Raw genomic sequence first — 23,099 nt, 5'->3', positions numbered from 1 at the left:
CAAACTCAACCATTTTTAGGTCGCTTTAGGGATTGGGCCACAACTCACGCTCTGTTGAAATAACCTATAGGAAATTTACGGTTGAAAACTTCAAAGGAATTTCAGTGCTGAGAGCTTCGACTTTAGTTAGTTGCTCTCTCTCTCTTCCCCCAACCGCCCCCCCCCCCCTCCTCTCCCCTCCCCAACCAACCACCAACCAACCCCTACCCCCTTAAAGAAATGTCCCACAGCCGGCGGGCAATGCTTGACCAGTGCACACATACACACTTTAGGGACAACAGTGCAGGTTGTGCGAAATCAAATGTTGCGAGTATTTAAAACGTTGGATGTCAAAGCGGCAAACAAGGCATTTAAGTGCAAACTGCCCATTACAATTGGTCAGACTGGTTGGCGCCGAGGCGTCAGGCCAGTTTTTTTGGAGCAAAAAACGCATGGTAATGGACAATGCATTGGGCAGCAATGTGAAACCGGCCACCCTCTCTCCTCCCCCCATTCATTCCAAAAATAGCACGTTTTACCAGCCCGCCTTTTCCCTTTCCCCTTCCCCCCACCACCCCCCCCCCCTCTCTAATTCCAAGAGAGCCTTTGCACCTTTTCCCCAGCAGGCTTCCCAATGTTAAGGTATTTCAAAATAACAACAGAGCCAATGAAGCAAATACTTGACCTTTGAACCCTTTCGGAGGGGGAATTTCCTTTCAACAAGAAAGTGAGGGGAAAGTCGCATGTGGGAGAGGAGTAATCGTCCAGAGTGCTAAAATCTTGTGTGTTTAAAACTTCACCGTCCCCCCCTCCCCGTACACGTGTCCTCAAAGAGAACAATGCTTGAAAAAAGGCACCTCTCCCTCGCTCTCTTTCTCTCTGTTGCTGCACTCGTCACTGGCATCCTGAAATAAAGGCATCATGTACGCCTGGTGTAATTGATGAAGCGTTTTATAGTTTAAACGGGGACCATTTGAAAATGACATCTTAAATTTGGATGATACCACCTTGCCTAGGGGGAGGAACCTAACAACAGAACACCACCCCCCCCCCCACCCCCCACACACACACACATACAAACGCACAGCCCCCATTAAGAATGAAGCTATTAAATATCTGCGAAATCTTTGATTTATTTTCTGCCCAGATCTTCTCTGAATGCGACTAAATATAACAATCGGCACTCTTATGCACATTTTTTAAAAAAACTGCTCTTCCCATACTAAATATACTGATATCAGAATATTACATTCAGAGTTTACACTGCATCAATTGTAAGCAATATTTTTTTGCCAAATCTACAGGCGATTGGAGAAATGAACGCAGCGTGATCAGCCTATGGTGTTTGTCGTAACAGTTGATCTGTGGTTAGTTTATTTTATATATATGTAGGTTGACATTTCCGACAGAAAGCTAAACAACGGGAGGAAAGAGAGAGAGAGACCCTGTAGCTTTAAGTCTGACCGGGGTTCATTGAAAAATGTCGGACAAATTAGCTGGATAGAAAAGCTGGAGGATTTTTTTTTGGGGGGTGTGGATGTGGTGGTGAGGGGAGTGAGGAGGAGGAGGAGGGATCATCGATTATTGCGGTGGCAGGTTACAGGAGAGGCCGATTGGCTCCGTACTGCTGCCTCTGAAGACTGCGATGTGTAATTAGCGGCAAGAAAGCATGTAATTGACGAGTCACGTGTGTGCCAAGGCCAGGGAAAAAAAAGGGGGGGGTGACTAACGAGGGAAAAAGCACGTTAGACCATGCGAGCATTGGAGATTGCTAAATTTTTGATCCCTCAATCCTCTGACGCTAGATTGATGCAGAAGATTAGCCATTCCGAGGGAAAAGTTCTCATCGGCCGGCTTTGGACACGGGGACCTGTGTGACAACATGGCCGAAGGTTACTTTTTTTTCCTTTCTATCTTCTCTGCGTTTTTCTTTAATCGGTTTTTTTTTGTTTGCGGATTTCCCACTCTTCCCCCCCCCCCCCCCCCCAAAAAAGAGAGGTGGCAGAGAGGGGCTTTTCCAAAGCTATTGTTGCTGTAGATCTCTCAAAATGTATGTGCCCGCCCCCCATTTATTCAGAACTTCAAAGGCTTTCTGAAGGGCTATTGTATGGACTGTTTGTGTGCCATTCAGTTCAGCTTTTATATATATATATCTCTTCCCCCTCTTAGTTTGAGTGTTGAGTGTGTGGAAGGCACCTGCCCCTTAAGTTTGATTGGGAGTATAGTTAACGCACGCTGGATGCTCCCCCAGTTCTTTCCAGTATCATTCTGAAGCTTTATTTTTTAGTGGAAAGTCGTTTTTACAAAAAATAACCCACACACAAGGAGGGTTGGAGACTGGGAGGGGGGGGAAGCTGTCGCGATCGACGCTGTTGAATGTTGCGGGAAGACGGGGGGGGGAAGAAACGCCGAGCCGGTGTGATAGTGGTTTCTGCGGGAGATGGGATCCGTTTTAAACCAGCCTCATTCCAGTTAGTACGGTTTGGCTAATCTCAACATGGAGTGTTCTGTGGCAGCATTGCACATGGACTCAGATCGATATTGCGAGGGCTTTGCACTGAGGCTTCAGCCAATGTCCAGAGCGATGCCAAGTGTTCCTCCAACCCCCCTCCCCTCCTCCTCCCAGAAGCTTATTTTGAAATGTATTTTGTTAATGATGCCCCCTCCCTTGTTAACATCAGATGAATTGAAACCTTTTTTTCCCCTCTCTCTCCCCCTGTATGTGTGTTGTGTGTGTGTGATTGTCCAGGAGGGGCGGGTAAAGGTGCTGGAGACGAAAAAAGAAAATTGACAGAGAAAGAAGAATCTCAAATCCAACAGGGATCAGGCCACTGTAAATGGTTCAACGTTAGAATGGGATTCGGATTTATCTCCATGACCTGTCGGGAAGGCACCCCCTTGGAATCGCCTGTGGATGTTTTCGTGCACCAAGTAAGTTGGCAATAATTCCGCCTACTTCAATCATTTTTTTGTTTTAAACCTGAATGTTTTACCTTTTTGTTGGGGGGGGGGGGTCGTGGATGGAAGTTGTTTGTGTAGAAAAACAGTTAAAAAGTTACATTTCAAAACCTGCCACTACACCAGGCGATTGGTGTAAACAGATTGTGTATGGTATTATCAGCTGCAGCCGGCTTCCATGGAGTGTACACTTGTAAATAAGGTGCTGGGGCTTGTTTTTAAATGTTGCCTGTGCCTGGCTTCGTGAGCCCTGGAAAGGAGATTTCGAGGCGGCAGCGGTTGAATGTGTCTGGCAAAATATTTTTTGTTTGCACAGACTGTTTTTTAACTGTGCGGGGAGAGTGTGCATACGATATCTGTTTATATATTTAAAAAAAATACACAGCGACGGAGGAAGTGCGATTAATAAATAAAGTTGAACGGGGAAGGCGCACACGCACGTTTTGCTCTGCCGGTGCTAATATCAAACTAACGATTTGTTTGTGGAGGTCAGAGGTGAAACCCGGAAATGCTGGGCTCACTCTGTTATACGGGTAAATATCGAGAGAGGAGTGGATATTGGCATGTAGCAATCCCCCCTATTCTATCTGAGACCGAAAGCTTTGAAACGCAAACCCCCTGTTTATTTAACTGCGTTTTCTTGTAAATCTTGGGGAGTGAAATAGGAATCCCCCCTCTTTTTGTTGCCCCTTTCTTTAATTTGTGTGACAATTGGCCTCGGAAGATATCTGGAGGAGTAATTACTTTAGTCAATGAAAAACTTTGGATTATTGATGTGGGGCTGTGCGATTATTGATGTGGGGCTGTCCACTGTTATACCAACGAGTGTTTTCTTAGAATGGAGCTAGGTACACAGAGAGATGGGACTAGATACTTTGCAGCCAGCCTCGATCCTCCCCCCACCCCCCAACTGACAAAAAACAGATCTGAAGATGAGAAATAGAATTTTTTGGGAAGGCGCAGAGAATCGAACTCTTAAACTGGTTTGTGGGCACAGTGCAAGTTGCATGTCCCTGGTCTCCTACAGCGGTCCCTTCCCAATGCTTGTCTTCAGTCTCTCTGCTGTATGCATTCGGAAGCTCTGATTTCTCCCCCGTTCCCTCTTTTCTCTCCTTTTCTCTAAACCTTTCCTTGGGTCGTTAAGTGTGGGTTTACGACCTCGTAAGATTGCTTTACAGACCCAAAGGCAGCTGCAAGTTCAGGAGAGGGAAAGGGATTGGGCTGAGCTGCTTGGCATCCTCGTGCTCCTGTGACATGCTTCGCTCAGAACTGTTGCCACCGTAGAGGCGAGCTTCAAATCTCGATTCGAGTCTTTATTTAGGTTAATGTTTCTTGCCTCATTTAATCACAGCGCGTACAATTAGCATTTTTTTTGGAGGGGGGAGCGAAAATAAATCTTTGTTTCTGGCTCAACGCAAGGGCTCGACTGTGGCCAGAAACCAGTTAAGAGTTCGATTCCACCCACCCCCTCAAAATGATATTTCACATCTTCAGATCGGGTTTAAGACACAAGCGTGTGTTTTGCGTTTATTAGAATGGCTCGACGACATTTGAATTGTAAACTCATGGTTTATAAGACAGCAAATTGTCTTTTGTTGGACGGAATTATTTGTTGGGAATGGTTTGAATCATTATATGTGTAACTCAGGATTCCACTCCGATAATGCCCCTTTCTGGTTATGCTGCCATGTAGTAGAAGCCTTCCCTCTCCCCTCGCCATGTGTTCCAACGGACTTCAGTTGGAACTGTTGCACGTGTTTCGCAAATTAAATAAATTGCATAAATGAGAGTGTTGTGTGAAATCACATTTATCTGCTTGTCCTATGAGATGAATAACATTATTAGTTAACATAGTGGGCATATGCATTTTTTTTTAACAAACGTATTAAGGGCATCCAATTGTTCAAAAGATTCTGTGCTGGTGTAAAAAGATGCATTTTTTTGCCAGTTTTGCAGTAATTGTTATTATCACTGTTAGCCTTCTGTTGAGTTGTCATCCTGTATTCTTGGGCATTTATTCCACATTTAAGTGATTGAAAGGGGCAGGTTTTAAAGCAATAGTTGCATTTTTGAATTAGGAACTGTTTAATGCATCTTGATACTTTCAAAACCTCGGATGTATTTTTCAAGTTATCTCCTTTTCGAAAGGTGACTATTTAAATGTTCCTTTATGAGAATTAAATAACTCCTAGTTTTCAACACCCATTTGTGCAAACATCTATTCACAAAACTTAACTGACTCCATAACCAACAGATCACCTGTAGTTAGACTTCATGTTCGATATCTTAAAATTGATGGAGTAAAAATGTATTATTTATGTGGATTTCTCAGTTGTAGTATAAACAAGAAAAGGGGATGAAGAATGTGGGGAGGGGGGTGTTGAATTGAAAGTAGCCTATTACATAAAACTATATTTTAAAATATAAATTGTTGTAAGACCTGCATGTAATTTAAAATCTATTGCCAAAGGTAATAAGCCAGAAAAGAAACAATCTGAACTGCATTTAGTATGGTGCAACTACTACTATTGAATATCATATCTTTAGCATACCCCCTAATCATTAGCCTCAAACACAAATCATTTTCCAAGTAATTCATGTGAACTTGATTTGCTTTTTGCGTTTAAACTTAAGTTGTGCAGATGAAATAGACTTTCCTTCTGAACACTTGCTTTTTATGCTTGTACAGCTCGAGCTCAAGGTTTCATGTTCAAACTTACATTCTTTCTATGAAATGGTCCAGAGAGGTGTATGAACCAACTATTTATCTAATGATTTAATTTTGATAGTAACTGTCTTTTGAATCATGTACTGATATTTGGCCATGACTTTTTCAAAAAAATAGTTTTAAAATTTTTAGTATTTTGGTGTTACGGCATAAAAATTGATTGAAGTTTAGTCGTACATTGAATAAGTCTGCTGAAATGAAACCTATAGAATTGTTTCCCAGAAGCATTCAAACACATAAACCTGTGCTTTAGTTATAACTTGCCGAAATGTTTTTTTTTTTGACTTTTTGAAATATTTGAAAGTTATTTTTCAACATTTCAATTCACATTTAAAAATTATTAATCTACCTCAAAGGATGTTAACATAATGCCCTGATGATATACAAAAATAACAAGGGCTACAGAGATATGTTCCTTAAAATGATTGTTAAATAAAAGCACGAAGGATGATACAATGATTGGCTACAAAATAATTGTAAAATAAATGCAAGAAGCACGATACGAAGATTGGCTACAAAACAATGTTTCATACATCCATTATTTTTAAAAATGCTTATATTACGAATAAAAACAAAAAATTAGTTTAAAATATAACAATGGAACATCCATTTCAGATATCTAGTTTTTTCTTGCTAATCTACTTTGCAATTTTACTTCCTGCTCCTCCCTTCTGAGCTCCTGAAGGCATTGACCCCCTTGCTCTGGTCTGGATCCATGTTGCAAGGGACCCTCTGATATCTCACCACGATAACTATTGCATTTGTTTAGACATTAAATGCCAGCAGACTCTCCAACTATGGAAGACACCATATCTAACTCTACACCTGTCCTCCCAAACAACAGGGATTATTGGATTGTGATAAGGAATGAGAGAATTTTATCTGTGCTCCTCGCCATCACCTTTCAACCAAAAGGTTGCTTAGGCCATTTCCAGTCTTATCCTAACTGAGATCAACAAATCCAGCACAAGCCAAAAAAGAGATTTCTAAAAATAGAACACTGCATTGCAGAGTAATATTGAATGTAGCAAGTAAATACCAATAATTTAATAGCAGCCTTTAAAAAATAACTAAGAATGTATAATCAATTATATGATGTACAGAATCTTAATCCGGTAAATAACTACATTTTATTATCCGCCTGTCTTTATTTAGTATAGTTACAGAATCTGATGACAAACTGATGACTTTCATTTGTGTGTTTTTTTAACATTTGGTCATTTTTATTGTGCAGAAATAGAAATGCAGAATATCAAGTTATGAAATAAGATAATTGACCAGATAATCAGTGATGAAGTAGTAATAGGCTACTTAGAGTTTCCTTATGATTGGAGGTGTTTAAAATATCATCTGGCTAACCACAGTATATTCATAACATGTAGCAATTAAACTGGAAAATAAATATTAATGGGCTTTTTAAAATTCCCCAATCTGTTGAATCATTTTGTGATGTGATATAGCCACAGAGGGAGCTTTCCCCTGGTATTTCTTTACAAGAAACATAAAGATATTTGAATTGGATGCACTAATATTGAGACATGTGGTCCTCTCATTTCCACAATGTAGGTAAGCCTGGATAATCAGCCTTTTAATTCAGTTTAAAACCAAGAAATGTAGAGATCAATGGCTACCACATTTCACAATGTAATAAAGGTTTGTACACATATTGTTGCAGCTCCTAACTTTGATAAGTTTGATTAAATTGTATAAAATCACAAATGCAGCTATTCTGAATTCTAAAATGTATCAAAGATGCTTTTATTTTGAAAAGAAAAATGCGTAGTGTGTGATCATTAGTTAACTAAAATTTGTAGAGTTTTATTGATTATAAGGATTGACTTTACATCCCAATGCATAAAAATACAAGGACGGTTTATGATTTTAAAATAACCTGAAAGATTACACTCCACATTTACCAATTTATTTTCCATAATATTTGCTAAGAAATTGAAAATTAAATTTATTGGTTGTGTTACTGAATGTGTATTGCTATTAGTTTTTGTAAAGTGGCAAAAGACAAAAAAAAGGACTATAATAAGAATGTAATCCTGACATGTTGATTCCAAGTGAGGGCAAACATATCATCAAGATGGCTGAATGAATAGTAAAAATACACTTGTGGGCAGCAGCAATAATCAGTATACTCAATCTATTGATTTTTTTTGTGGAGAACATTGGTCCTTCTGTGTTGTCTTAACACTGCTGGTTTTTGTAAGATAAACTACAGGAAACTGTAAATCAGAATTTAATTTGTAGATCTGGCATAGTCAGCTCATAAAACGTCATATTTTGCAATTACATTTTGATAACTTCTTTCATCAGCACATTCAGCTGTTTGAATATGTGTAAATTGCTGAACTTCTAAAAATATTTAAATTATAAACCTGTTTATTCATATCAAAAACTGTTAGTCATTTTCTTTTATTGGTTGTAGTACTTTGTGGAAATTAAACATCTGTTGCTGGGGAACAGATAAATCAAGCTGCTTCTGTTTTAATGTACCTTGGATTTTTTTTTCTATTTTATAGTAATATTCTAAAGCACTGAAATTTGGAAAAGTGACTATTAGCACAATGAAAGCACAATTATATGGTTTTAAATATCTCGTTTTAAGCCTATAAATAATGCTTTTAAATATGGTGGGGGAAATGCATGAATAGGAGGGGGAGCAGAGTGTATCTGAAATTAAAAATGTAAATGGCTGTTAATTGAATTAAATTAAACATAGACATTGAGACCTTAAGTGATAATGTGATCTGTCCAGTTGCAGCACTTGTTTCCAATAAAGTGTGTGGAAAATTAGATGGCTTTAAAAACAGGTTATTGAGTCACCGTCTAAAAATGCAAGGGAATATATTCTAACAGACTTGTGCTTTTTGCTTGCACATTTCCCATATTGGAAACAAGTTCACATTCCTTATTGTTGTTGCCTAAATTGTTCTTTTGTTTCTCATTTTGCTTGATGACATTTGCGTACATGTGCCTTCTCTTTTAGAACTGTTTTTCAACTGTTGAGAAGCAAAATGCTGCGTGGTAATTAATCCTTTTCATTTAAGGCTTTGTTCTCTTTGGGATTTTCTATTTGCAAGAACAAATGAAGCTTCAGTTTGTTGAATGTAAACCTGGTTTTGGGAAGATGCTGTGAAGCTTTCAAAGTAGATGCAAACTTAAATAAGGCATTCTTTTAAGTTAAATTATCAAAAAGGACTTGTTGTTCCACAAAATTCTTATTTATACGGAATGCTGCACATAAAGCCTATATCAAGCTCTTGAAAGATTAGCTTGGTTCTACTTAAAAGTTGCAAGTATTTGGGGAATGCCAATTTTTTTAGAAAGTATGTTTAACTGATCCTGGATCAGATCTGGTTGACACTATCATTCTTTGAAGATCTGGGTATTTGGCTTCCCACAGAGCATCCAACTAAACTGTCAGCCCCCTTTGATGAGATAAAATGGATAAAGCTCCCATGCTGATAAGACATTTGGAGCTGTTCCTGTCATAAAATGATTTAAATATTTGCTCTACATTTTGTCAAAGGTCTAGCTTCGTTAAGCATTTGCATATGTTAATTGTGTTCCGTTAACACAGACTCTGTAGTAGCACGTCAACCCTCTCTTTCGAGTGTGGTCCTTTGCCCTTGAAGTTATTCATTGTTTTAAATGCCTTTCTTCACGGGTTGTCACCATCTGGGGGAAAAAAAGGGCTCCATTTAAGTTCAGGCAACGTGAAACATTTCCATGGTAAAGATCCTGAAAATGTTTACTAACCTTCTAACGTTTTATAAGTGCCAGCCTGACAGTATTTAACAACATAAATCACAACCGAAGTGCGCAGAAATTGCCTGCCTTTTAAAATGCTACTTTACTTCAGTTACAAAATACTATTTAAGAATGAAGTGTTACTACCTGAGCAATTCATTGTACAGTTAAAAGTTGTGCCTTGAAAGGTTAACTGATAGTCAACATAAGAAATGATACCTTGATGTAAAATGTTGTAGGCAATGATTAGTAGCTTCTGTAATTGCAAATAACTCCAAAATATTTTGAGTTTATAGCTGTACTAGTGTAGCAAACCATTTTTTGTAAGACTCCTCTTAATTTTGAAAATAATTTGACAATTTCTCCTATCTTTTTTTAATGGACCTCTCTATCTAATTATTATTTTTAAGATACTGGAACTTAGGTTGCTGATTTTCTGTGCTGCATTATGGGTATTCACTACAACACCCCTAAATAAATTAGGTCAAAATGGTCACCTTCCAAAAAGGATTTTATAAATGAGGGGAGGATGTGTTTTCATTATGGTTCTAGTTGCATTTGTCTTTATGTGCAAAATTATTACAGCAAGAAGTTCGATTGTTTGATGAAAACATTCAGCATCAGTGACAAATTAAGTTTTTACTGAACTTGGCTCCTACTTGAAGTTTGATGTTACTGACAAATGCAGGACTAATATTGAATGCAAACTGTAGAGATGTTATTAGTGATGCTTCACCATCATTGAGTACCTGAACCACCAAGATTTAAGAAGATTACAGCTTTGATCCCACATCTATGCTGAGGTAACGCATGGTGCTGTGCTCTGACTGCTTTTTCGATGAGTTTAAAGTTTATTTATTAGTGTCACAAGTAGGCTTACATTGACGCTGTAATGAAGTTACTGCAAAAATCCCCTAGTCACCACACTCTGCCGCCTGGTTGGGTACACTGAGGGAGAATTCAGCATGGCCAATGCACCTAACCAGCACGTCTTTCAGACTGTGGAGGAAACTGGAGCACTCGAAGGAAACCCACGCGAGACACAGGGAGAACATGCAAACTCTGCACAGACAGTGACCCAAGCCAGAAATCGAACCCGCGTCCCTGGCACCGCGAGGCAGCAGTGCTAACCACTGTGCCATCGTATTGCCTGTAACCACTGCTGGAAAGCCACACTGCAGGCACGTAGATTAGGAGTGCTGTTCAAGTGGACAATAAACACAAACAGTGCTGCAAGACCTGTTTTTGTGTTGTAATTTTTATGTATGGATCTAGGTGAGAGGGCATGATTGTTCTTGGCTGTGATCCCCCAGGTGATCAAATATTCTACTTATACTCATTATTCATGCATGAATAATGGTGTCTGGCTGAAGTATTGTCAGGAGATCCATGTCAATTGAGCTGTGCTCCAGCAGCTTGTCCATGTTTCAAAGGAAGTGTGGAGAAGAAATGAACAGGAATTCTAAAAAAAATGAAAATTAATGGAGGAGGGAGAGAGCTGAAAGTACTTCGTAAGATTTTTTTCAGGATGTTGGTGAAAATATTAAATTTCTGTGAGCAAAATTCAATTGAAATTTGTCATTTGAGTAAGGAAATGTTCTTAATATAAGGAATAGGAGCAGGGGTAGGCCATACAGGTTTAAGGGCCTGCACTGCTATTCAATAAGTAATTGACGGATCAGATTTTGGCCTCAACTCCACTTTCCTGCCTGTTCCCCATAATCCTTGACTTCTCTAAATTTCTAAAATCTGTCTTATTTCAACATTAAAAATACTCAGTGACCCAACCTCCACATCTCACTGGGGAAGAGAGTTCCAAAGATTCACGACCCTCTGAGAGAAGAAATTCATTCTTATCTTCATCTTAAATGGGAGACACCTTATTCTAAAAGTGTGCTCTGTACCAGACCCCCTAATGAGAGGAAACATCCTCTGAATATCTACCCCATCAAACTCCCTCAATATATATTTCAATAAGATCACCTCTCATTATTCTAAATCCATTGAGTATAGGCCCAATCTAGTCAGCCCTTGTTCATATAAGAACAAACAGTATTTTCATATATTTTGTCCAATGATATGCGGGTTAGGTGGATTGGCCATGCTAAATTGCCCCTTAGTGTCAGGGGATTTGGAGGATAAATATGTGGGTTTACAGGAATAGGGTCTGGGAGGGATTGTGGTAGGTGCAGACTCGATGGGCCGAACAGCCTCTTTCTGCACTGTAGGGATTCTATAAGACCTTTCCTCCCAGGAATCAACCGAGGGAATCTTCACTGAACTGCCTTCAACACAAGAATTTTCTTGCTTAAATTAGGTATTCAAAGCTGTATGCAGTAAATGTTGGTGCGGCCTCAACAATGCACTTGTTGTAACACTTCCTTGCATTAAGGACCCATATCCCATTTGCCTTCCTAATTACTTACTGAACTTGCATGCTAACCTGTGATTCATGTACAAGGACACTCAGATCCCTCTGTACTACAGCATTTTATAGTCTCTCTCCACTTAAATAATACTCTGCTTTTCTATTCTTCCCATCAAACACCATTACTAACCTATTTATATACCATAGTAGACTCTTCGTTTTCTGTTCACAACTTCCTTCCTTAATTTTTGTGTCAGCAAATTTCACTACACTGCACTTGATCCCTCAAATCATATAATATTGAGAGTCATGGATCGTTTACAGCATAGTGGAGGCCATGAAGCCCATCAAGTCCATGCCCTTTCTCTGCGATGTAATCCAGTCAGTCCCAATCCCTTGCTCGCTCCCGATAGCCGTGCAGGTTTATTTCCTTAAAGTGTCCATCCAATTTCCTTTAAAAATCATTGATTGTTTCAGCTTCCACCACCCTCATGGGCAGAGAGTTTCAGGCCATTATCACTTGATACATAATAAAGTTCTTCTCCACAATCCCTCTGAATATGTTGCCCAAAACCTTAAATTTGTGTTTCCAAGACCTTGTACTATTAGCTTGTGGGAACAGTTTTTCCCCTGTCTACCTTATACAAACCTCTCAACATCTTGTACATTTCAGTCAAAACTCCCTCAATATCCTTTTGTTCCAAGGAAAACAACTCCAAATAGTTAAGACACTCGCACTGATTCCTGCAGAATCCCACAGTTTGACGTCCCAAAAGTGACCGATTTGTCTCAATTTTCTGTTCCCTGTTAGTTTGGCATCCTCTATCCATGTAATATATTGAGTTTTCATTTTGTGTAGTAATCTTTTATGTGGCACATTACCAAATGCATATTGAAAATTCAAATCCATTCACATTTCCTGGTTCCCCTTTACCCACCCTGCTGGTGGGGGCGGCACAGTGGTTAGCACTGTTGCCCAACAGTGCCAGGGACCCGGGTTCGATTGCCGGCTTGGGTCACTGTCTGTGGAGCCTGCACATTCTCCCCCGTGTCTGCATGGGTTTCCTCCCACAGTCTGAAGGAGGTGCTGGTTTGGTGCATTGGCCATGCTAAATTCTCCCTCTGTGTACCCGAACAGACACCGGAGTGTGGCGACTGGGGGATTTTCACAGTAACTTCACTGCATTGTTAATGTAAGCCTACTTGGGACACTAACAAAATAAACTTATAAACTTTATCTCCCTTTTTTAAATTGGTTCATTGCATTTGTGGTTTTCAAATCTGTTGGGACCTTGCCAGTATCAAAGGAAGTTTGGAAGATTACAATCAATGCATTACAATCTCTGCAGCCACTTCTTTTAGGATTCTAAGCTACAGGCCATCAGGCTCAGGGGACTTGTTAGCCTTTTTGTCCCATAAGTTTGCTTAGCGATACTTGTGATAGTTGTCTTAAGTTCCTCCCTTTTGCCCCATCATTTTCTCCTACTATTAGGATGCTTTTAGTGAATTCTACTAAACAAATTAACTTTATACATTTATGACTAAATTTTGTTTCTCATTTTATTGCACAACATAGTGGGTGCAAAAAGATAATTTTAAACTTCAGTGAACATGTTCAAACCTTTTATAAATAATAATTACATGTATAACATTAGGTATCAAATTGTCGTTGGCTGTCCCTCGATTCGAATGTGATGTCGACTCAGGATTGTAACATTTTGCCATGGGCCTTCCTGTGACTGAGCAGGCCAATTTCTTGACTCACTGAACTTTGTCCTGAAGAGGATTGCTCAAGTCACGGCCAAGCGCCCAAGGCCACTTCTGTCTCAACACTGGTAGCCAGTGAGCTTAATGCATCTGTCACATGTATGAAGATTCTTGAATAGGAATTCCCAGATTCCCACGCCAGTCCCCTTTCCAAATCTTCCATCACTAAATGACATGGCAGAAGGAGTCTGGTAGAAGCCTGTGCCCCTAGGACCCATGTTTAAACTTTGCTCACACAAACTTGACTAAAGTTGGTTAGATTTTGGTGATCTGTCAAAACTGCCTTTGCCACTGTAGCCTTGCTCCACCTTCCCAGCCTGTGAGATGAACAATCTTCCATCGCCTGGTCTGCTACTGAGCACCTTCTGGATTGCACTTTGTTCTGCCCTTTTCCAGCCCAACCTTGGTGCAAGGGAATCTTGTTGGCATTACTCAAGGGAATGCACAAGCCTCTCCACCACGTCAAATGGAGATCGATGGAGTGACTCTTGCACAGTATTTGAGTGGATTACTTAAAGCTAATAGTTGGCTTTAGAAACAATTGGTTAAGTCACAGACTTAGTGTTCCTTTCACCGCCAGTAGCAAGTCATATAGCTTGACTGATAACAAACTGCTACATCAGAGCAATGAACAGTAGCACAGTGGTTAGCACCGCTGCCTCACAGTGCCAGGGACCCGGGTTCGATTCCCGGCTTGGATTACTGTCCGGGTGGAGTTTGCACGTTCTCTCCATGTCTGCATGGGTTTTCTCTGGGTGCTTCGGTTTCCTCCCACAGTCTAAAGACATGCAGGTTAGGTGCATTGGCCATGCTAAATTCTCCCTCAGTGTGCCCGAACAGGCGCCGGAGTCTGGTGACCAGGGGATTTTCACAGTAACTTCATTGTGGTGTGAATGTAAGCCTACTTGTGACTAATAAATAAACTTTAAATAACAAAGCCGTTTTCTTCATTCAGAAAAGTGAAGGGCCGAGGCCCATAATACAAAATGTCACACCACAGCTGAGAAGAGTAAAGGGAAACCAAAAGAAATGAGAAGTACTGAGGTAATGTCAAGCTTGGGTTTTAAAAGCTTGAAGATTGTGTGAAGGGAGGGAGACAAAAGGAGTTCTACAGCTTTGAGTTTATGGGAAAGAAAGAGATGCAAATCTTGATTTCAACAGAGCTAGGTTAGAGTGAGAAATATCTAAGTCAGTTGGGCGGGATTTTCTGGCCGCATTTGCCCCTAAACTGGAAAATCCTGTCCGAGGTCAACAGAGCTTTATATGGTCTGCTACGATTCCTGTGGCGGGCTGGACAGGAAAATTCTCCCCAATATCTTAAAAAGTAACTGAGAAGGAACATGAATGGATTACTTAAAGGAGCACAGACCATAGTAATATTGACATAAATTGGCCATGCCAAATTACCTCTTAGTGTCCAAAGATGTGCCGATTAGGTGGATTGGCCATGGTAAATGCAAGGGGTTACAAGGATAGGACAGGGGTGTGCTTGGGTAAGATACTCTTTCAGTGAGTTGGTGCAGACTCGATGGGCTGAATGGCCTCCTCCTGCACTGTGGGGATTCCGTGAATTGGTGAATTATATTCAAATTTGATGGTCTCCCCAGTAGCTAGATTTAGCGTACTAATGCCTTGTACAACACAGTTCCTTCTAAAAAGTATCAGCAATCAGACCTAACTACAGCCTTGGGACTATGGCAACTGTTCACAAAGGATTTAACTTTTTCACACCAATACGATTGCTTGTTTCCCAAGTGGTAAAGGTAGTGAATATCTGACCTATCCAGACTAAAAAGGTCTTGAGATAGATCAGATAGGAATTAGCTGTCCGGGTGGAGTTTGTACGTTCTCTCCATGTCTGCATGGGTTTTCTCTGGGTGCTTCGGTTTCCTCCCACAGTCCAGACCAATCTCACCCTAATGCAGACCAAGGGGAGGATCAGTCTTGCTGTGAGAGGGGGAAAGTTTAAGGGAGGTGTGCGGGGCAAGTTTTTTACACAGAGAGTGGGGAGTGCCTGGAACGCGCTGCCACAGGAGGTGCTAGAAGCAGGCACATTAGCAACATTTATGACACATCTGGATGGGTACATGACTAAGGAGGGAAAAGAGGGATACAGATTGAGTAAGGACAAAGTGTTTTTTTGTAGTTTAGTTAGGACATAATGATCGGCACGTTCTTGGAGGGCTGAAGGGCTTGTTCCTGTGCTGTATACTTTTCTTTGCTCTTTGTGATGTCCTCCAAAGATGGCGTGTGTTTCTGTATCGTTCTGAATTATGATGTGGAGATGCCGGCGTTGGACTGTGGTGAACACAGTAAGAAGTCTCACAACACCAGGTTAAAGTCCAACAGGTTTATTTGGTAGCAAATACCATAAGCTTTCGGAGCGCTGCTCCTTTGTCAGATGGAGTGGAAATGTGCTCTCAAACAGTGCACAGAGACCCAAAATCAAGTTACAGAATACTGATTAGAATGCAAATCCCTACAGCCAGCCAGGTCTTAAAGGTACAGACAATGTGGGTGGAGGGAGCATTAGACACAAGTTAAAGAGATGTGTATTGTCTCCAGACAGAACAGCCTGCAAGTCCAGGAGGCAAGCTGTGGGGGTTACTGATAATGTGACATAAATCCAACATCCCAGTTTAGGCTGTCCTCATGTGTGCGGAACTTGGCTGTCAGTTTCTGCTCAGCGACTCTGCGCTGTCGTGTGTCGTGAAGGCCGCCTTGGAGAACGCTTACCTGAAGATCCAAGGCTGAATGCCCGTGACTGCTGACACCATTCGTTCTGAATTAGCCAGAGTGAGCCCATACAATGAGTGTTGGTGGGATATTATCTGACCTTGTTTTTTGACTGATGTTCACACAAATGTGCTTCCAATTGCAATGGGGAACAGGAAAACAGACTCATTTATTTTTGCCTCCCATCTCTTAACAAGACCAGGAGTCAAACCTGGGTTCTTTCTAGTACTTGAGCCCAACTGCTTACGATCCATTGAAGTGCTGGTGATTCTTATTTTGAACAATGGTGATTTCACTACTTTCACATTTTAGTTCATATAATTTACCCAATATTATTCATTAATCAATATTTAACATACATACCATAGTGTTTTCTTGAAATTCACAATAAACTTTACCAAATACTGTCTTTGGAAAAAAAAAGTTACTTCAAACTGTTGTATTTTAATCCATTGAGTTCTGATACCAGATGCTAAAGAGATGGATCGGATCATGAATTAGCAAAGGGTCCTTAAAAACATCATTAATCTGAAAGAGAAAAGAAACTGGGGCCAAGCAGCTGAGTGGAATTAGTAGCATGTCAACTTAACATTCGAAGTCTTTATTTTTATCCTGACTTTCCGTGGCAAATGGACTTAAAGATAAAGATAATTTCCCTTCAAGTGCTTGAATCGCTGATGCCACAGGTAGATATGAGAATCTAGAGCTTATTAAACTCCATCTAGTGGTGGTAGTATGTGGCAGAAAGCGCAATAATTGCACGGAAAATGCCCAAATAAGGAGTGTGCAACATACAATTTTCATATTACCTGCACAGCAATTTTAATGTTAGATTTGACAACTTTTATATTAAAGTCCTGTTAAATCTGAAACACGTTTGTTGCCGGGTTGCACACAATTTATGAGTGCAGGTCAGCTGATCATGTCTTGATGTAAGCCCTTTTTAATACATTTCTATCTGATTTGTTACAAATTTATGGAAATTCCCTATCCATAAAGGACGAGAATCAACAGATAATTCTGCAGCAATGATGAATAGGTGGCAGAACTTGAGCTGAAAAATCTAGGCTGATATTACAAAATAGTACAAAGGGAATGCTGCATTGTTGGTGCTGCAAACATTCAGATGAGGTGTTCCGTGTCAGAGCCCCATCTACTCTCTCAAATGGATACTCAAGGTTCTGCTGTGTGCAAATCAGTTCCTGTGTATTGTGTATTACAGTAGTTCATTGGGTTTACAGTTTCCAGACACGCTGAGATTATGAAAGCTGCTCTATAATTGCAAGTTTTTTAGTATCAATGAGTCAAATTAATGACAATTGCTGTAGAGCATTTTAATATATGAATAATAAAATCTTAGCTGGCCTTTAAAGATTTTTAATTTTAAAAATCTTTTTTTGATACTTATTTTCCACACCCCAGTCCTCTCTTCAAAGTGTTCACTGATTTGCTGCTCTTTTATTCCACCGGCACCAGTAACCCTCCAGTACCTAGTGTAGTCAATACTCATGTGAGTGCAGATGGGCTGTTTGGCTACAAGGAGCATCACAGTCGAGCCCGATCCTGTCAGTTATAAGCTCTCCACGATTTCCTCTGTATCTTAGACATACCCAGTTAGAGGAAATCTGTTCCATGATTGAATGTGGAGGATATTTCAGTCAACTTGGGAAAAATGCAATGCTGACAATATGATTTCAAGCAGGGAAAAAAACTTGCATGCCACAGCACTAATACATCGCACAAAGAAAATGATTTTAAAAGAATCTGGGTGGGGAGAGGTGAAGAAATGTTTTGTTAATTTATTCATGGGACATGGTGCCGCTGGCGAGTCAGCATCATTTCTTACCTAATCCTTACTGTTCAACATAACTTGTTGCTCTTACTTAGAAAATGAGCAGGTTTAAGAGGTCCAGTTTAAATATTAAAATAGTGCAACATTCAACGAAAGCCGAACAGTGAGGACATTTTATTATCATAGACTTTCAAAAGGTTGTGCTTCATTATGTAACTTGGTTAACCTAAACTGGTCTTCATTATCCATAGTGTATCAACTCCATTATATTTAGGAAATAATGACATGCTGATGATATAAATAAAATCAGCTCCAGATGAAGGCCTCTTTCAACTTTAATTTTTGCTTTCTCGGATAATTTGCAACTCTAATTTTAATGTTCAAAGGTATGTGGGGAAATAGCCGCTACCTGCAATCTTCATTCATTATAAGCAAGAAAGAAATACTTGCACTTACAGTCAAAGCGCTTCATATAGCTTTGAAGTGCACCTTTTTGTTATGCAGGCCTAGAAAGTACTTAACCTTGTTTCCTGTGCCAGTGTGCATTGAATCCGAAGTTTCCAATATTTCCTGGCCCCTCCCTATCTCTGTAATCTCCTCAAGAATTACAACCTTCTGAGATATTGATGCTTCTTAAATTCTGGTTCCTTGAGCATTTTAATCATTCCGCCGTTGGCTGTGCCTTTAACTGCCTGGGTTCAAAGCTGTGCAGCCCAGTGTCATAACTTGCTTTATAAAACCTCTATGAAGTGTCTTGAGGAAGTTTAATTACAATAAAGGCTCTATATAAATTGTTGTTGTGGACAGTAATAGCCCTTATTTCTAACAATACTTTGAAAATTCTTCAAATCCAGGATAGATACAGTGAGTGCCAGGCATTTTGAAAACAAATTAAGGGTTTTATTTTCACAAATGTGTAGTTTTTTTCCCCTTAATTATCAGTGAAAATGGTCCATCGGTAATGCATACATTATTGGTTCCAGTGTTTTGAAAGGTTTCAAAGGGTCATTTCATAGATCCGATATTCCTATCTCAGGATATGAACAAAAATATCCAATTGTGTTTTCTTATGTTCTGGGTAATTGATTTCAGAAAACCACTTAATTGTGTTTTATTTGTGTTGTTTCCTAGCCTAGCTCCTACTAGATACAGTGAGAGTTGGAAAGTTAAAAATCTGTCAGTAATTCTAGCAAAAAAGCACAGCTTTGTTATTGTGCCTTTCTCAATGCAAGATTTAACATGAAGGTGAAAAATGCTTTATATTCATAATTAAGACTCTGTGGCATTAATAGTTTTTAAAATGTGTGTTAAAAGTGACTTTGCTGCATACTGCATGTTTAAAGTAATTTTGATAACCAAATTTATCAATACAAGTTAATTTTTTAAAATGTTTTTCTTAAGTCAATCTATCTTAAAGTTTAGAAAAGTGCTGTGGTTCTGTTTTTACTTCTTGGCTTTTCAAATTGTGTTTTTGAGGGAAATCTTTTTGATATCTTTTTCCCCACATCCATTTCTTTTGTTTTTGTCAAACCATGTAACTTGTCTAGTCAAGCGAGGCAGGCAGGAAACCTTCATTGTTGTTACTTAGAAACCAGCCTCTAGAAATTGAGAGATTGGGCAGGTAGAAAATGGTACATACTCATATGTGTTTGTCAGTCAGACGCTAGAAGTAACACTGGCCATTAGAGTCTGCCAGGACGTGATGTTTACAAGCTCTCCTTTACATATCAATGGAAGATTAATTTGGACAAAACATCATTGTAAACCTACAATTGGAAGTTAAATCAATATGATACCATAAATACGGTAAAAGCATAAACCTGGCCTTTTCTGAGGTAACTTAACATAAATAGGTTTATATAAATCTACATTCAACAGCTATAAGTAGAGCTGAACACATAACTGAGGAGAAAACCAATGGAGATGGACTTAGGTGGAAAGACTCAAAAGGTCATTTGATTTGATTTATTATTGTCACATGTATCGGTATACATTGGAAAGTGTTGTTTCTTGTGCGCTATGCAAAGCATACCGTACATAGAGAAGGTGAGGGTGCAGAATGTAGTGTTACAGTCATAGAATTAAAGCATTGTTATAGTGTTTAAGATGCATTTTATGGTGCGTTCCAAAAGATTCTGCTTGCTGCGTTCCTTTTTTTTAATTTGGGTTTTGAATTCTGACATAATAAGCACCTATTTTAGCAAACAATCTAGGCGATGTGCTTAAAATGATTTTAAAAGGATTCAATCCGATGGATAAAGTGGATCTATCCATTTCCTCCGGTGGTGAGATCCAGAATTGAGGGCAGGATGTTTACAAACGAGAGCCCACTCTTCCACGGCTGAAATCAGGCAACACTTTTCCACACAAAAGGGTAGCAGAACTCTGAAACTTTCTCCCCGTGGATGCTGGGTCAATTGAAATTGACGTTGGTAGATTTCTGTTGGGTAAGGAACAGGGTTGAGAAACGAATATAATGGAATGGTAGAACAGACGCGGGAGGGACTGAATGGCCTGCTCCAGTTCCTTTGTGTTCCTGGTTGCGGCAGGATTGTACCATTCAAATTTGGAAGAAGGTTCTCAACAAAACTTGCAATGTCTATGTGTATATCTCAGTGTAGCCATTTAAGATGTGAATTTCTATCGTGAACCGTAGAAATATATATGATGCTAATTTACGTATTTTTTCTTTGACGAGCATCTCTGCAAGAATACTTAGGAAAGTACCTTTCACATGGCATGAGGGAATAAGTCTGTCTAATCTTACCTGCCTCCAAATCAAAAGGCAACTTCCTCACTGCGAAACCCTTCCCCGCTTACAATTGCATAAACTTTTGAGTTAGTAATTAAAATTAAATTGAGACGTACGGTTGTGGGTAACAGAAAAAAAAATGTGGTTTTTAATTGCGAGAACTATTTTGTCCAAAGACCAAGCTCCAGCATGAGGAGTTAACTATTGTTGGTTTGGTCTCATGTCCACCCCATTATAATTATTTCCTCTTCGACTGGGGTGGGGGGTACCTCCTGAACGAAGAAGCATTCTTTTTGCACCCTCTGGATCAGGTTGCAAGCTGCCTTCATCAAACGAAGGGTCTGGAGGCCAGGGAAAATCATTGCCAGAGTCGCTGTTTTTAAGGTGACCAAAGAAATTCTGCTTCCATTACACAGGAATTTGGGATTTTCCAAAATATTGTAGCGGGTTTGCATTCCCCGTCGATTTTGCTGTTTAAAAAAAATCTGTTGCCTTGCCCAAGCGCCTTCTGTGACCATCAACTGCTATTTTAATTTTATTTGCCGATTAATAGTCTCAGTATGCTACATTAAAAACCTGAATTCTACTTGACCTTTGCTACCTTAATTAACTGCCCGCTCATGAATGACTAATATACAGAGTGCTGATCCATAATTCTCAAGTGATGGGGGTAAGGAGATGAGACCAATATTATTAAGTACTCCAGCCACAGTTAGAGCTTCACAAAAGTCTACAGAGTGGGCCTTTATGTAAGCATTAATTTGTTTCTGAATTATTTACAAGTGGCTCTCCTGTGGTCATTTGGATGGGACTCGAACAGAAAGATGAAGGTAAATACAAAATGTGGAAAATAGCTGAAGTAAAGAGGAGCAGATACTGGAACTTCGTTTGAATGATGTGCACCTCCAATAAGTCCTGTTTTTATTTTCATTGTGTGTAGTTAATTGGTTAAATTGATTATGGATTTTCTTTTTAAATCCAATCATTTGCCTCCCCACCCCCGCAAACCCCACTCGCCTGGTTTATCTCTGATCAGAATCCACATGCCAGCCAATACTTTGTTCTTATCTCCCTGGTCCAAACATAGTGCAGCTTTGGCTGCGGCCCTTAAGACCACCCATCACCCTGGTCACCCGATACTCCTATTTATTTAAGAAGCTTGCAGTGCAATACAGTTCAAGGGTGGGGGAGGGGCAGTTTCTTTAAGCTGGAGGTTACCGCCAAGCCACAGTTAACTGTTTAAAACGAGGTGTTCCACATTGTGAGAGTGTCGTCGTTGCAAATGCTGCAACACAATGCCACGCTAGAATCATTTCCCGTTGGAATTTAGCTGCAAAACACAATCTCCGCAGTGAATGGAGGTAGCCTTGCAATGGTCCTGGGGCAAGATGCAGTTCTCGCATATTTGATGCATTCAAAAGGTTAAAGTGGGCCCCCATTAAGATTAACCTCAGCCCATTACTGGGGCTTTTTAAAATTTGCCATTCAGACCCACCCTTGAATGGCTGTGGCCAGCTAATACCAGGCTTTTGTTTCTTCCGCAGAAAGGTTTTTTTTTCAAAAAAGCCAGCAACACTGTTCTCAATCACATTCACTGGTCTGATCACATGACTTCCCTTTCAGTGAGTCACACATAGGTTGAGGATGAATCAGGGGGTTGAATTGACATTCTGCAATTTCCTTCTGAATTTTTCAATATGTTCGGGCGAAATGAAATGTAACCGCAGTTACTCTCCAAAGATCACAGATGGATAAAACTAGCTGTTGTGTCTTTTTTTTCCTCTAGAAAAGACACAACTGCATGTAATTTGCTAGTTATCCATTGACTAAAAATAATTGGGACCCTGAGTTGCACAGACCCTTTGACATGCTACTTGCCCCTTTTTATAAGGCTTGTTTACATGTTGCAAAATAATCTTGCCAGAAGAGTTCTGGAGCGATGGGAATAGTTGGATGGTGAAGACTCTCCCTCTCTCTGGAATGGAGACTTAACAAGATGAAGCCATCGATGACACACAAGAAGAGTATGCGTTTTAAACCAAAAATTGTGATTGTGAAGTTACTTTTTTGAGGAACCGTCTCCCAAAAATGAGTTAACTTGAAAGCAATTCAAGTAGCCACGAACCATTCGGTGGTGGTTGTGTGATGACTGAACTTGGTTATCTTTTAAAATCACACAATTTTGGAGAGAAAAATCTGGCCAAATGCTCAAAGAGTTTCAAATGGGGCACTAACTTTAAGCTGCTTTTAGGTGCAGACT

General features: G+C 39.8%; 1 protein-coding gene across 1 annotated transcript in view; it reads left to right on the top strand.

Moving 5' to 3' along the window:
• The first annotated feature begins 1,861 nt into the window (after nucleotides 1–1,861).
• LOC144494076 (protein lin-28 homolog B-like) overlaps nucleotides 1,862–23,099 on the top strand; it is a 195,741-nt gene continuing 174,503 nt past the window's right edge. The window contains exons 1-2 of the mRNA XM_078213653.1: nucleotides 1,862–1,871; nucleotides 2,729–2,910. Coding sequence (XP_078069779.1) covers nucleotides 1,862–1,871; nucleotides 2,729–2,910 — 192 coding nt within the window. The remainder of the gene's footprint in view (nucleotides 1,872–2,728; nucleotides 2,911–23,099) is intronic.

Source organism: Mustelus asterias, chromosome 5 (assembly GCF_964213995.1).
Source record: "Mustelus asterias chromosome 5, sMusAst1.hap1.1, whole genome shotgun sequence".
Classification (NCBI taxonomy): Eukaryota; Metazoa; Chordata; class Chondrichthyes; order Carcharhiniformes; family Triakidae; genus Mustelus; species Mustelus asterias.
Note: the sequence above shows the minus strand (reverse complement) of the source record. Positions and strands in the feature narration are given on the sequence as shown.